The 14,003-nt window shown below is 33.2% G+C and overlaps 1 protein-coding gene across 1 annotated transcript in view; it reads left to right on the forward strand.

Moving 5' to 3' along the window:
* Positions 1–1,198: 1,198 nt before the first annotated feature.
* The window catches only part of CC2D2B (coiled-coil and C2 domain containing 2B), a 76,261-nt gene continuing 63,456 nt past the window's right edge, over positions 1,199–14,003 (forward strand). Inside the window, exons 1-8 of the mRNA XM_029283119.1 lie at positions 1,199–1,246; positions 2,692–2,758; positions 5,156–5,235; positions 5,457–5,534; positions 7,290–7,382; positions 8,925–9,102; positions 11,703–11,836; positions 11,952–12,077. Of these exons, the coding sequence (XP_029138952.1) occupies positions 1,199–1,246; positions 2,692–2,758; positions 5,156–5,235; positions 5,457–5,534; positions 7,290–7,382; positions 8,925–9,102; positions 11,703–11,836; positions 11,952–12,077 (804 nt within the window). The remainder of the gene's footprint in view (positions 1,247–2,691; positions 2,759–5,155; positions 5,236–5,456; positions 5,535–7,289; positions 7,383–8,924; positions 9,103–11,702; positions 11,837–11,951; positions 12,078–14,003) is intronic.

Raw genomic sequence — 14,003 nt, forward strand, 5'->3', positions numbered from 1 at the left:
TGATATACATATATTTAATAATAATATAATACTAATACTAATAATATTACTAATTCTAATAATAATAGAGTTGGAGGGGACCTTGGAGGTCCCTCTAGTCCAACCCCCTGCTCAGGTAGGAAACCCTATACCATTTCAGACAAATGGTTGTCCAGTCTCTTCTTAAAACTCAACTTCTGGAGGCAGGTTGTTCCACTGATTAATTGTTCTAACTGCCAGAAAATTTCTCCTTAGTTCTAGGTTGCTTCTCTCCTTTATTAGTTTCCATCCAATGCTTCTTGTCCTGCCTTCAGGTGCTTTGGAGAATAGCTTGATTCACTTTTCTTTGTAGCAAGCCCTGAGATATTGGAACACTGCTATCATATCACCCCTAGTCCTTCTCTTCATTAAAGTAGAGATACCTAATTCCAGCAACCGTTCTTTATATGTTTTAGTTTCCAGTCCTCTGATCATCTTTGTTGCTCTTCTCTGTGCTCCTTCTAGAGTCTCAACATCTTGACAATGAAAACTCTACTAGGGCTAAAGTTAGGGTTAACTCTACTTGGAGTCATGCCCCAAAACTAATGCTAGGGATAGATTCTTACAGGTATTTGAAGGAAAGAGACGGTTATAGTTTTTCATTCAGAGTTATCGTAGTGACCAAAACTGGAAGCAGTATTCCAAGTACAGCCTTACCAAGACACTATAAAGTGGTATTAACACTTCATGTGATCTTGATTCTATCCCTCTGTTAATGCAGCCTAGCACTGTGTTGGCTTTTTTGGCAGCTGCAGCACACTGCTGGCTCATATTTAAGTGATTGTCCACTAGGACTCCGAGATCCCTCTCACAGTTACTACTATTCAGCAAGGTACCACCTATAATGTACCTGTGCTTTTGGTTTTTCTTGCCTCAATATAAAACCTTACTTTTTTCACCATTGCATTTCTTTTTGTTAGATAGTGCCCAATGTTCAAGACTGTCAAGATCTGTCTTTATCTTATGTCTTTCTTCTGGAGTGTTGGCTATTCCTGCCAGCTTGTGTCATCTGCAAATTTGATTAGTTCCCCATCTATCCCCTCATCCAAATCATTGATGAAGTTGTTGAAGAGCACTGGGCCCAAAACAAAGCCCTGGGGCATCCCACTGCACACTTCCCTCCATATAGATGCAGTTCCATTGATGTTCATATTTTATCTTTTTCAGTTAATTAACATAAATGGATTCTGGTGAAGATTTGGAGGCATTACTAGATAAAAAGACGGAGGCAAGTTACGACAAATATTTCTAAATAATTATATTATTTTCTAAGTGATTTATTAATGATTAGATATACTTGTTCTTTAGATAATTAAATATTGAGACTAATAAGAATGTGATTATATCCATTGTTTAGGGTTTTTTTTAAATGGCTTTGGATCCCTACAGATAAGATTTTAACAATTTCCTTTCTTTTTTTAGAAAGAGAAAGTTCAGGAAAGATTTGCAAAGAAAAAAAAATCTTTACCTAAGGAAGTGTTAGAAATCAGGCTCTTTCATCCATATTAAAATAGAATATAGTATATTCTTTAGAATTTTGGATATTCTTCAGAAATTGCTTTTTAGAAAATCTCTAATTATGTTGATAACTTTGTCTGTTCAATGTCACATTTTATTTGTATATTTTCATGAAAAATGCACATGTAAACTGCTTTGAACTAATGAAGAGGTGATTTAAAAGTATTAAATTAAATATGCACAATTTGTACCCTGGAGTTAATCAAAAATTAACAAAAACAGTGCAAGTTATATTTAGGTTTCTTCCAGCTGTAGAATAGTTAAAAACAGGAAGCAGAGAGGAACAACGGATAACTCTTATGCTAGAGAAACTGTGTAGATTTCCCATAAAATGCATGTTGGGACTGGCACTTAAATTAGGAATGAGCAGGTAGCCAATCTGCAGAAGACAGTAATCTACGCTGAAAGATAAAAACCAAAAAGCATAGGTGAATAATTATAAAGTAATATAAAATTTGAGGAGAGAAATATTTGTTATACAACATTGTTGATTTATATTGTTTTCTGCTTGTACTACACTCAGGTATAAAAGTACCGGTATATCAAATAAAAATACTAAATACTACTTGTTAAAATGGCAAATGTAATTTAAGGTAAATGTAATCCATATGTAAACTAATGGGGAATTGAGGTCAGTGACCTGTTTGTAGCAATTGTTGAAAAATTGTTAGGAATTAAAGGAATGGAAGATAAAACTGCCAACACTATAATGCCTATTTAAAAAATACACAGTGTAACCCCATGTGTACAATTTGGGTTGCTGAACCTCGATAACTGTATTATAAAAAAGAGGCAAAAAAGAGCAATCAAAATGTTCAAGCTGTAAAAGTGAGGAAAAGTTGTAACGTGAGATACATAAATTAAAGGAGACATGACAGAGCTCTATAAAACAAGTAGTCATAGTGTATAATGAAATTGGAAAAAATAATTGTTTTGCACTCATAATTTTTGAATCTATGGTCAGCTTATAATTGTGGGAAATAATAGGATTAAAATGGAAAAAAGGCTGGAAAGTAAAGTGCTTTGTAAATATCTGAGACCTGAAGGAAAGGTGGGATATACATTGATTAAATCAATCAATTATTCAATCAATCAATCAATCATACAGGGATATAGTTCTTATAGTTTATTAGCAATTTTTCTTATGCAATTTAGCAAACTGAAGATGACCTTTATGATGATAGAATACAAATAGAAGCCCAAGAACAAAGTCCACAGAAAGGTAATTCAGTATTTTATTTGGATGGATATTACCACTATGAAATTTAGGAACATTTAGTGTGCCTTAAATTGAGTTTTATTATTTCATTTTATCATTCTTTCACAGTATCTTTTTTATGCATTCTTTTCAATATTAAAAAAGTTTTCCCAGGGAAGATATCTATCTTGACTTCTCAATTTAATAACATGGAAAAATGAAAAAGTTCAGGTATCACAGTACAGTGGTCCCCTCTTAATGATCTAGAAATATTTTAACATTAATTATAACATTAAAGTAATTTGTAATATTTTGTTATTCCTTTATCTACAATTTCAAAACTTAGCTGTAAATGCAATTTTGTCAAATAAGGCTGAAGAAAGCACAGTTTTCTCAGTGCTGCTGCTCTGTCTAACTTTACTGCTTAGCACACAGGTTCTTTAACTGGGAGTAATTATACCCAAAGGAGTAATTTGGGCATATGTTGTGGGTAATGAACCATCATCTAAGTGGTTCCTACTTCCCCAACCCAAGTATACTTACAGATGTCCCCACTTTTTCTCACCTTTTCTGGAGCTCTTACTGGAGAGTGGTAGTAGCTGGGCTACTAGTCCTGTTTTAAAAAATTATAAAATACCTTTGCACTTCTAGAAAGTTACTTTTTGATTCCGTAACTGTTCCAGCTGTTAGATATGACAACTTTTCCTCTATTCTCTTACCTATTCAGACTCACCAGAAAACTATTCTGGCAGTAATCTTTTTTCTCTTTCCATGCACTATACAATTTTTATGTGAACTGTTTAATTTATTGTAGTTAATCGGTATCACTGCAGCTTTGCCAATAATCCAGATTTCTAGAGAATTTATGAACAGAAGCATAGCTTTTGAAGAAAAATGATCACTGAAGACTAATCTCATTCCAATTCTCTAGAAACTTAAGAGACAGCTGCACAGCTAATGCAGATTGTGACTTTGTGCTCTTCCATTCTTAACCTAGATTACTAGGGCCTTTGAATTTGTTGTTAACTTCCTTTTTTCAAATTTGTGAAAGTGAAGCAAAAATGTAATTCCCTGCCTACACACTGTGCTACTCCATCTTTTTTAAAAAGTTTACAATAAAATGGTTAACTGGCTAAGCTGATGGATTTATTCTCCCAGAAAAAAATGCTTTGATACTGTATATAAATTAGCCATTCATGGAAGAATCCCTAATTAAACAACTCTAATTCAAACTATAGAGCAGTGAAGGGTGACTGGCTAATTCTAACCATTCTTATCATGGGAATGGAAGAGGTCTGAGATTGCACTGTACTTTCTTTGGAGGTACTGTTTGATTGATAATGAAATGGTATAGCTCCTTTTGTTACTGTCAGACTTTATCCTCTTTGCATGTTCCAGAATTTTACATTCTTTGAATGCAAGATAACAGTGTCAAATACCGGTTATTTAATTTTAGGGGCAGGAAATGTGGCTCTTTTCCATGATTAGCCACAGACATTTTTCTCTCTCACTGCTTCCACCTCTGCTTTGTCTTCCTTTAATAGCTCTGCCACAATGACTTCTAAATGATTCTTGAAAGACAGAAGGCAACTGAATAGAACTAAAACGCACTATTGGGCAATGCTGCCTAACATAGTATAGTAATGCAAACACTAATGAAATGTAATTGCAGCAGAAACAGTTATGCACAATTATTTAGACCTGTATTCCCTGCAAAGTACCACTTGTCCCAAAAACTTTGAATTGGGTTGTTATATTATAAAGTTCAATTTGATTTGTAGATATGCTGGTTGATCCCTGAATCTAATCCCTTTCTTCCCCACCAATATGGGTGTCAGAAATTACTATTTAAAAACATTGCCCTACTTTTTGGTGCAAAACACAGCATCCTATCCTTTCCAGCAAGCTGATCTCATAAACTCATGATCTCATGAATATTAGAAGTAGAACTCCATGAGGATTTTGAATCAGAGAAGAAGGCTGTCAGGTTCAAGGCTAAATCAGAGCAGCCTATTAAATATACATTCATTTGGAATTTTGCTAAGTGTGTGTCTCTGTATGTGGTTCAGATGCAGAACTCAAGCATTTAACAGCTTCAAAAACTAAAAAAAATTATAGTCACATATTTTGCTGTTAACAATATGATCTACAGTATATACTATAGGGCAGGGGTCCCCAACCCCTGGTCTGTGGACCAGTCCCAGGCCGCAGCATGCCATCAACCGGTCCATGCAAACAAGCAAAGTCCCATACACGGGATGCAGGCAGCACACAAAACCACGCACCCTCCGATCCACGGAAAAACCTCTCTCCACGGAACCGGTCCCTGATGCCCAAAAGGTTGGGGACCTCTGCTATAGGGACTATGAAAGAATTCTGTCACAAACTACATTCTAAAAATGTATGCTTTCTTGATTCTAGTTGTGGCTGAAGTAGAAGAACAAGATACATTAACTGAAGCATTACGGGGCAGAGTAAAAGAAAAGCTGAAAACTGTCAAGGTGATAGTTTTAATTGGTCTGTAACTAAATGAAAAAAAAAAACGCAAAATATTTATTTATGTTTCTATGAAAAAAAAATTCAATGTAAAAGATTCACCTTCAACATCACTTGAAGTATCCCAGAAAAAAGTGGTTATATGATGAGTAATTTGTAAGTGATTTTGGTTATTAATATGTATGTCAAAAGTAATATTGTAAATACAGCATAATATTTATTTTAGGCTGCGCAGGAAAAAGATTTTTCTCACATACAAAATTCTGCCGCAGGATTTCAGAACAATCAAGAAACAAATGCTGAGGTAACAAAACTTTTGTAAAAAAATATTCCCAAGAGTAATAAACTATTGTTTTGGTCAGTTTCAGGATGTTAATAATGAGAAAGGCACAGTTTTGTAGAACTGTAATTCAGGCCGTACTGCCTTATATAAATAGAAAAATGATCCTTTCTTAATTCTTAATCTTTTATTAAATTTTATTAAAAGTTAATGTTGATGTTCTATATAATCTGTGCAAACATAATATGTCTGTAATCTTGTAACAGGAATAGAAATATACCATAGGGAAATATTTGTCTATCCTATTCTAGTTAAAGGGTGTCAAACTGGTGGCCCGCAGGCCAGATGCATCAAGAACAGGCCACGCCCACCCCATCTCCGCAAAGGCAAAAAAGTCACAATACATCACATGATGTGATCGAGTTTGACACCCGTGTTCTAACTGATCCTCGTGGGTCTAGTCCCTTTAACTTTAAAACATAATCTTTTAAATTGTTTTTCTTCCTTTTAAAATCTAATCTAATTCTATTCAATTTCATGTTTCATATTTATATTTATTTTAAAATTATTGGTATAAGCATCACGGAGGATCCATAAAGCTTAATAAAATAATCTGCATCTGGGAGGTCAACAATAAAAACAGGAAAAGCCCTTTGAAATAATGTCAGCAGAAAGCTAAATATGGATTTCAGTCTGTCAAATATAACAACAAAAGGCTAAATAGCAAAAAAATTAGTAGCAACTGAATTAACTTGCTGACATTTCCCCATTCTTTTGTTTCAACAAGTATCATGAACATATCTAAAATTTGATTGCCAAATCTGAAACAATAAATAATCTGAATCATTCCTAGAACTGGTGGTGCCATAGAAAATAGATAATTAGTAATCACTGTATTTGCCATCAAACCTTATTAGCAAGCACGGAAATAAATACTGTGGAATAGATATTTTACTAGTTTCTATAGCTACATGTGCAGTTTGGGATATCAGACAATGGGCACAATTATTTTTTGTAAACAATTTTGTGTTGATCTGATCACTATGACCTCCAAGGTCCCTTCCAACTTTATTATTATTATTAGTAGTAGTAGTAGTATTAGTATTATTAGTATTCTCAGTATTAAACTGGAGTCCTTTTGTCATAAATTCATTAATGTTTCAAATGATAACTGAGTAGTTATGAAATATTGCTTGTATGAATTCAAATTGTCTTTTTAGTTTTAAATAGTATTTTGTGCAATTTAAATAGTAATTTCCTTTTTTTGAATCAGCGTGAAGCTAATGTAGCAGGCTATACATATTTAGAGATGCTGTTTTATGTTAATCTAAACCTTATCACAAAAAGCATTGCCAAAATGTTTATATTCTTTCTTCATTATATTTTCCCAGAATTGTTTAAAACGGGGGGAAATGGATCAAGATGTTATTTCAAAATGTCTAATCTCAGTGTTTATGCAGTTTTTGGAATGAATGATGACGATTTAGCAGTATAGGATAATTTAGGGAGATCACAAAACTTACGCCAGTTGTTTAATTAACAAATGTATATGAATAAGTGCCAACATAGTTTTAGTTAAAGGGTAACCTATGCATCTTTGAAACATAACAATATTTCACTGAGGAGTGGATGGTTGCTATTGTAAAATCAAGCATAATATCTGAGCGGTAACTGTTAAAGAATATGAGGACAAATAAAGGAAAATATAGTTTAGGAGAAAATAAAACGTTACTCTATGATCTATCAACAGTTTTTCTGCTATGTTCTTATCACTCTTAGAATGAAGTACCCATAGATGAGGGTTTTGAATTTTTTATATCAACTTTTGAAGAACACTCCAATATGAAAGAACTTGATACAAATCTTGGACAGGTATTATTCTTTACATATCAATTGTCTTTTTCTTTTTTTTACTTGAGTGACTTGTAGTTTTTTTATAATAAACAGATACAAAGCATCATAATGCTGTATATTTCTTTACTAAGTTTAATGAAATAAACGATATTGAAATGTTATTTTAATGTCTCAGAATGTATATGCACATCAAGTAAAATTTTTTATCACTTTTTCTTTAAGCTCATACAATGAAGTCTTCGAAAATATATTATGCTTTTCTTTGAAATTTTTCATTATAATCATGGAAGTAATATGTACTTATGTGTAATTACAATATATTATGTATTTATGCATAAAACAGTGCATTTGCAAATGGATTTGAGGTAATACAGTATTTTATAGCCTGCCTTTTTTTTAGCATTTTTAAAATTGCTGCATTGTACTTTCTCAAAATAATTTTTAAAAAGTGGAAGAAATAACAACCATTGGCTTTAATTGTCCAATGTAGCTAGAGTGTATCATTTTCTTCCTCTATGCTATACAGGATCTGCCAATACTGGGTCCTAATGAGAGCTAATAAATTGTATTGAACTATATTCTTCTTTACATAGGCTCTAAATAGCCCTTGCAGAAATGGGAAGCTATTGTAAAAAAGAATGCTATGTGTGTCTGTGTGTCTAATACTTAGACCACTTCTAATTTTAAATAATCAACTTCTAGAAATGCACAAACTAATTCCACAATGTACACATTAACCTGTTCAAAGCAAAAAATAGCCAGATTGTTTTAGTCCTGTTCAATGTATATTGGACTGCATCATTAGTTTAATAAGTTACTGAATTGTTAAAGAAGTTATTTTAAATGAGTTATAAAGTTTGAAGTATTGATGAAGTACAGTTAAAAAACAGAAGTATGAACACTGAGAAATTGTTTATTTCTGTCCTGAAGGTAGGTCCTTGATGCATATCTGCTGAAATTTGTAAAGTTAAATGATACAATAAAATTCAACAGAAATTATCAAATAAATAATTATCTTAAAAAGTATTTCAAATAGGATAATTCTTTGTTAATACTATTGAAAAATCAAAACCTAAATCATCAAGTTGTATATTTAAACAACTTAAAATTTAAAACTTTTAAAATATTTATAGTTATTTATAGCTATATAAATTTAAAATATTTATAGTTATTTATAGCCTTTCTACTACCCATCTTTTGAAAGGTAACAAAGTGGCTTTTTGACACCTTTTTTGTGTTTGTAATAAAGACATCCCTCTATTTACTGTATACGTAAGTAGAACACAGTATTGTACTACTGGAATTCTGTTTGTTCTCAACATCTACTCCAGAAGATTAAGGATTTTCCAGCCAAACTTTGACGGTACATGGGAATTTAAAACAATGGATATCCTTGTTTTTCATTCAGACCGAATTTTATTTATGAACATATTGATTATTTTCTAGGAATTACCTATATCAATTCAAATAATTCAATGGAGATATTGTTTCATGTTAGTTTTTATTCAATTATTTCTGAATTTATTATTTCACATTGTTTTTCTTCATGATAAACAATAGAAATCAGCAGATGGCTGCCTTCAAAACATCTGTAGCTTAAATGAGCAAACTCCACTGCTTGTCCATATGAAAGAAATGTTGACAGAATTACTTGAAGTAAAATCTCCTACCTGTAATTTCAATAAAATAGACAAGGAAAAGGGATGGAACCAACTCTTTACTCCAAGCACATTACCAGGTGATATAAGTTTCCAAAGATATTGTAACATTGATACTGATTTTATAGACATAAATATAAATATTAGGTCTATCTGCTGATTCAGAACAGAACTGTTATCAGGTGCAGAATTTGATGTAGTTTTCATTTTCTCTAAACCTATCCTGCTGTAAAATTCACCATAAAACTGTTTGTAAATGCTAGGGAAGATTTTCATGCTGCAAAAAATGGCACAATGGTACCAATGTCGGAAAAGTGCTCCCCCCCCTCCACAGAAATATCCATATACTTTGCTTGTGTAAAATGTCTTAATATAGAAGGAGGAGAGAATAATGTTAAATGCAGTGATTCTTAAGAACAGGCCAAAGTTGGGTCTTCAATTCAGGTCCAAAGTTTTCATGGAGATATGAGTTGTTTGTCATTGTGGAATACTCTGACTTCTTATGAACACTGAAACCATTCAATATTAATAGACAGAGGAATCTCAGTGCTGTATTAGTGGTCATCTCTAGCAACCTAGGAAGGGATGCTGCTTGGTAGCAAAACATGGCATATCAACATTATCCTGTCCTCTTCAAACCATGAATCAAAACCAGTTAGACTATGGGCATTGCTGGCGTAAATCTCTTGATGAGATAGAAATCATGATAGGTTTAGTGTAATCCCATTGCCTTATTTCTGCATTCAAGGCTGCACTTCATGGAATGCAAAACTGCACCAATGTCATTATAGCAGTTTCTTATTTATCAAGGAGCCATGGTCAAAAATTATCATCCCAGAGACTAGCAAAAACTAATTCATTTTCTTTCCCTCTTCAGAAAAATCTCTTTTCTACATCTAATATGAAAGTAAATATTTATTACCATATTCTATCTTTTTTGTTTTTTTCAGAGGTAAATTTGAGATAGATCCAAGAATAATTTCTCTATGGATATTTCCCATACATGAACACAGAGACACAGGACTGATTATTTCCTTATTTTCTTACTCCCAGTGTGGCTCCATGAAAAGAATAGTCCCTTTTAATGATTCTTCTCTCCTGCCTTTGATAGCATTGCCACTGGAAATAATACTTGTGTCATCTAGCTCCTGCAGACATTTCTTCATATTAACTTTTTTCCATAGTATGATCCTGGATTGTAATACTGTGGGATAACACCATAGATATTCATCAGATATCATTTTACATCTCATAATGGGGATGGTGGAAACAAGGTGTGCATGGGGTGAAGTGGGATCTGGTATTAGTCTATTAATCATCTCCAGTATGCATGGCATTTCCCTATTGAGGCCCCAAGCTAATTGGCAAAACCAGGTTTTCAGGTGCTTATGAAAGGTCAGGAGGATGGGAGCAAACCTCACTTCAAGGGGTAAGATGTTCCAAAGGGCAAAAGCCATGACAGAGAAGACTTCTCCTGGACCTTGCCAGCCATTATTCCTTGAATAACAGGATGCATGCCTGCTCAAGTAATCTGGACCCATGTCATGCAGGGCTTTATAGATAATAACCAGCACCTTGAATTACATATAGAAACAGACCGGCTGCCAGTGCAGCTTGCAGAACAGCACTGTAATTGGGCCATTCTACGGCCCCAAAGGCTGCCCGTGCTGCTGCATTCTGCGCCATTTGTAGCTTCTGAATGGTCTTCAAGGGCAGCCCCATGTAGATCTCATTGCAGTAGTCCAAATGTGAGATAACCAGGGCTTGAATGACTGAGCTCAGGAACTCCTGATCCAGGAAAACTTGCAACTGGTGCACAACCTGAAACTGTGCAAAGGCAATTCTAGCTGTGACTGCCATCTGTTGTTCATATTATATGTTTTCCTTATAGAAGAGTTGCTCTAGTCTTCCAACCATTTTGGTATTTTCCCCATTTTTCCAAGGTCTTTATTTTTGTTTTAAAAATATGAAAAAATAGTAAGTAAGTAAGTAAAAATATCATTTTAAAGTAAACTATTGACCTGCAGATCACTGCTAATTTTTCCAAAGAAAAAAAATACGAATTCAGTGCCTGATTTATCTAGTGGCTGATTTTTTTATTAAAAAGATTGATGGATCCTTTTTCACTAGGCCTGAAAAAAAAGAGAACAGCAAAAGAGCACCAAAATAAAGTTTTACGAACATTGTGCATAAACCCTTTGAGCTGGAGCTGAGAAGAGCCTTCTCCATGCTATGGATCAAGAGGAAAACATTACCCTTTTTTTAAAGAGTAATTTTTTTAAAAAAAGTGGGTAAATATAAAAAATGATACTTCTGATAAAACTTGGCAGCCTATTCAGTCTAGCCTTTAAGAGACAATATAGGGAAATGCCATGGTAGATACAATATGGTTGTACACAGTTGTTGTATACAATTATCTCTGTGTTATGAAATTTCAGATTTCCTTAGTCTTTCCATAAGCTTAGAAGAGCAAAAGTTGGAGAAAGTAAATTTTTACTGGCAATTCACTTTATTAGGAGTATCCTCTGTAGCAGATTAAAATGGCTGCTATTATAAATATTCCACAAATCATTTGTACCTTTTTTCTCTGTATGTAACCAATAAAGGGAAGAAAACTAATTAGCATTGCAATCTCTAAATAAGTATACATCATTCTTGAAGTCATCTTGATTATTCTCAGTTATACATAGCTGTAAGCTACCAAGCAATATGTTGCCACGACTCCTAGAAGAGGAAGGATTTTACATTCCAAGAAAGCCTTATATTCCTAGGAAGATGCACCACAAAATGGAGAATCGCCTTCAGCAAGAAGGGGTAAATATGATGATTTTGCTTTTTTTAAGAACCACTTTCTAAACAATTTGTTTTAAAAACAGTTATTTGCTGGTTTGCTTGATTTTCTTTATGCTTTTGAAACACCCTTATCAAGGCAAAAGGCTGGTTTGAAGAAAGTGGGGAAATAATATCATTACCTTCTCCGATCAAGCAATCAAGCCATCACATAGTATCTTTCCCTGTTAAGACTATCACAGAATTAAATACAATATACAGAAAGGTTTGTTTTTACTCTTTCACACTATTTTACAAAGGGATATTCATTGGACAACGTTCAGTATGCTTTGCTAGAAGTGTTACGTTCAGGAAGACCGTCAGTATATTTTAGTTGTTTTTTTCACCACAATTAAATAACAATTTGTGGAGGGGGTGTTACTCATGCAAGGTCTGCACTAGCATTTGGAATTTCATAAGTTTGGTGAATTGCTTCATCACTTTCCACTTGCTTTGGAGGAAGATGAATGAGCAAGTTGTAAACATCTAAGAGATTTCTGCTCATTTTGAATTAGTTTTTAAAGCCTGGCTGCCTATTCAGGCCTTTCAGCTTTGGGTCTTTGGGTCTTTCAGCTTTGGGTCTTTGTATCAAATGTTTTGGGGGATATAAATGTATTGTACTACAACCATGGCTTTGTCACACATTGCTATTTATTTATAATTAAAAAATAGTATTTGGCCCAGTACCATATCTAGTCGTATTTTTTTATGTTGACTCACAAACAGTTTTTATCTATCAGGTCAAACAGGTTTTTCTCACTTTGGATTCATTTAGAGAGCCTGCTTTAAAAATATACATACATAGAAGTACAGTCCGTATTGCTGTTCAAAATTACTTTTTTTAAGATTTTTTTTTTTCACCCTCCCAAATAGGCAATGCAACCAGAGTTGGAAAATTGTGCCAAGTTTGATGACTATAAAATGTATCAACTAGATCTTAACATATCAAGTATTGTCTTCAGTCATCATTGTCTTTTTAATTGTGAGCAAGTGTTGGCTGTTAAGTTGCTTCATATTTATGAATGTTTTCAGAAAAGACAAGAGCAAAATGTTACTAACTTGCTTTCTGAAAAAGTAAGAAAATACTTTTATTTTACACTAAATTCTAGTAATAATGATGTTTGAAAAGATGTTGTTTAAATGACTTCAGTTTGTCTCAATTTGAAAACTAGAGATATGCCTAACTTTATTTTGTTGTCATAATATCTGTACATGTTAATTTTGAAATTCTGCCTTGATTAGGACTCTGTTTCTATAGTGCTTACAATATTGCAATACTGCAGCATAGATGAGACAATAAATTTATTATTACCATATCAAATTAACATTCAGAATAGTCTAAAATATTTCCTAGAAATATGTAGGGAATTGTTGCTTCCCTCCCCAGCCTTTGAACTGTTTTGTTAAAAAAAATTAAATTGAATGCATTTGGGCATTTGGGAACCAGCCTGCATTTACAGCCTTTTGTATCATCTTGCAATCACATGATCATGATTTACAATGTTTTGCTGGAAACCAGTGTTTATTTCTGGTTTCAGGCAAACTGCCCTATAACAAACAATGGATTCAATTAACTGCAGCATTCATTTAAAAACCATGGCATTCGGTTTATGATTGCCACATTCACTTAACAACTGCCACAAAAAAGCTAAAATCAGGTGAAGCCATGTGGTGATTCGCTTTATGACTGTTACAGCTTACAACTGGAATTGGACGCTCAATTACAATTGTAAGTCAAGAACTACCTGTAATATGACATATAAAACCATAGTCAATTTATGATAATATAAATATTTACACTGGACAATAGATAATCTCTTTTAAAACATTGTGATGACAAATTCCTTTTACCATACAGAGAGCTATTTATGGACATACTTTGTTTGGCTTCCTAATATTGAACTCCAAAACATAAAAAAAAATTAGAGAGATCGATTATCCTCTACTGCAAAGTTCTTTTAATAATAATAGCCAGCTGAATGAAGCCAAATTACTTAGTTGTTGTACACTGAAGGTTGAGGATTATTTATTTTTTGTGAAACAAGTTTCTCTACTGGAATTATGCAGAATGTCTATGACTATTCTTTTTATTTTGTGTTATTACATCATGGCTGCAAAATGTAGAAATTTTCCAGTATAAAAATATGCATCA

The sequence above is a fragment of the Protobothrops mucrosquamatus genome, unplaced genomic scaffold (genome assembly GCF_001527695.2).
Source record: "Protobothrops mucrosquamatus isolate PMUCROS unplaced genomic scaffold, P.Mucros_1.0 scaffold_41, whole genome shotgun sequence".
Lineage (NCBI taxonomy): Eukaryota > Metazoa > Chordata > Lepidosauria > Squamata > Viperidae > Protobothrops > Protobothrops mucrosquamatus.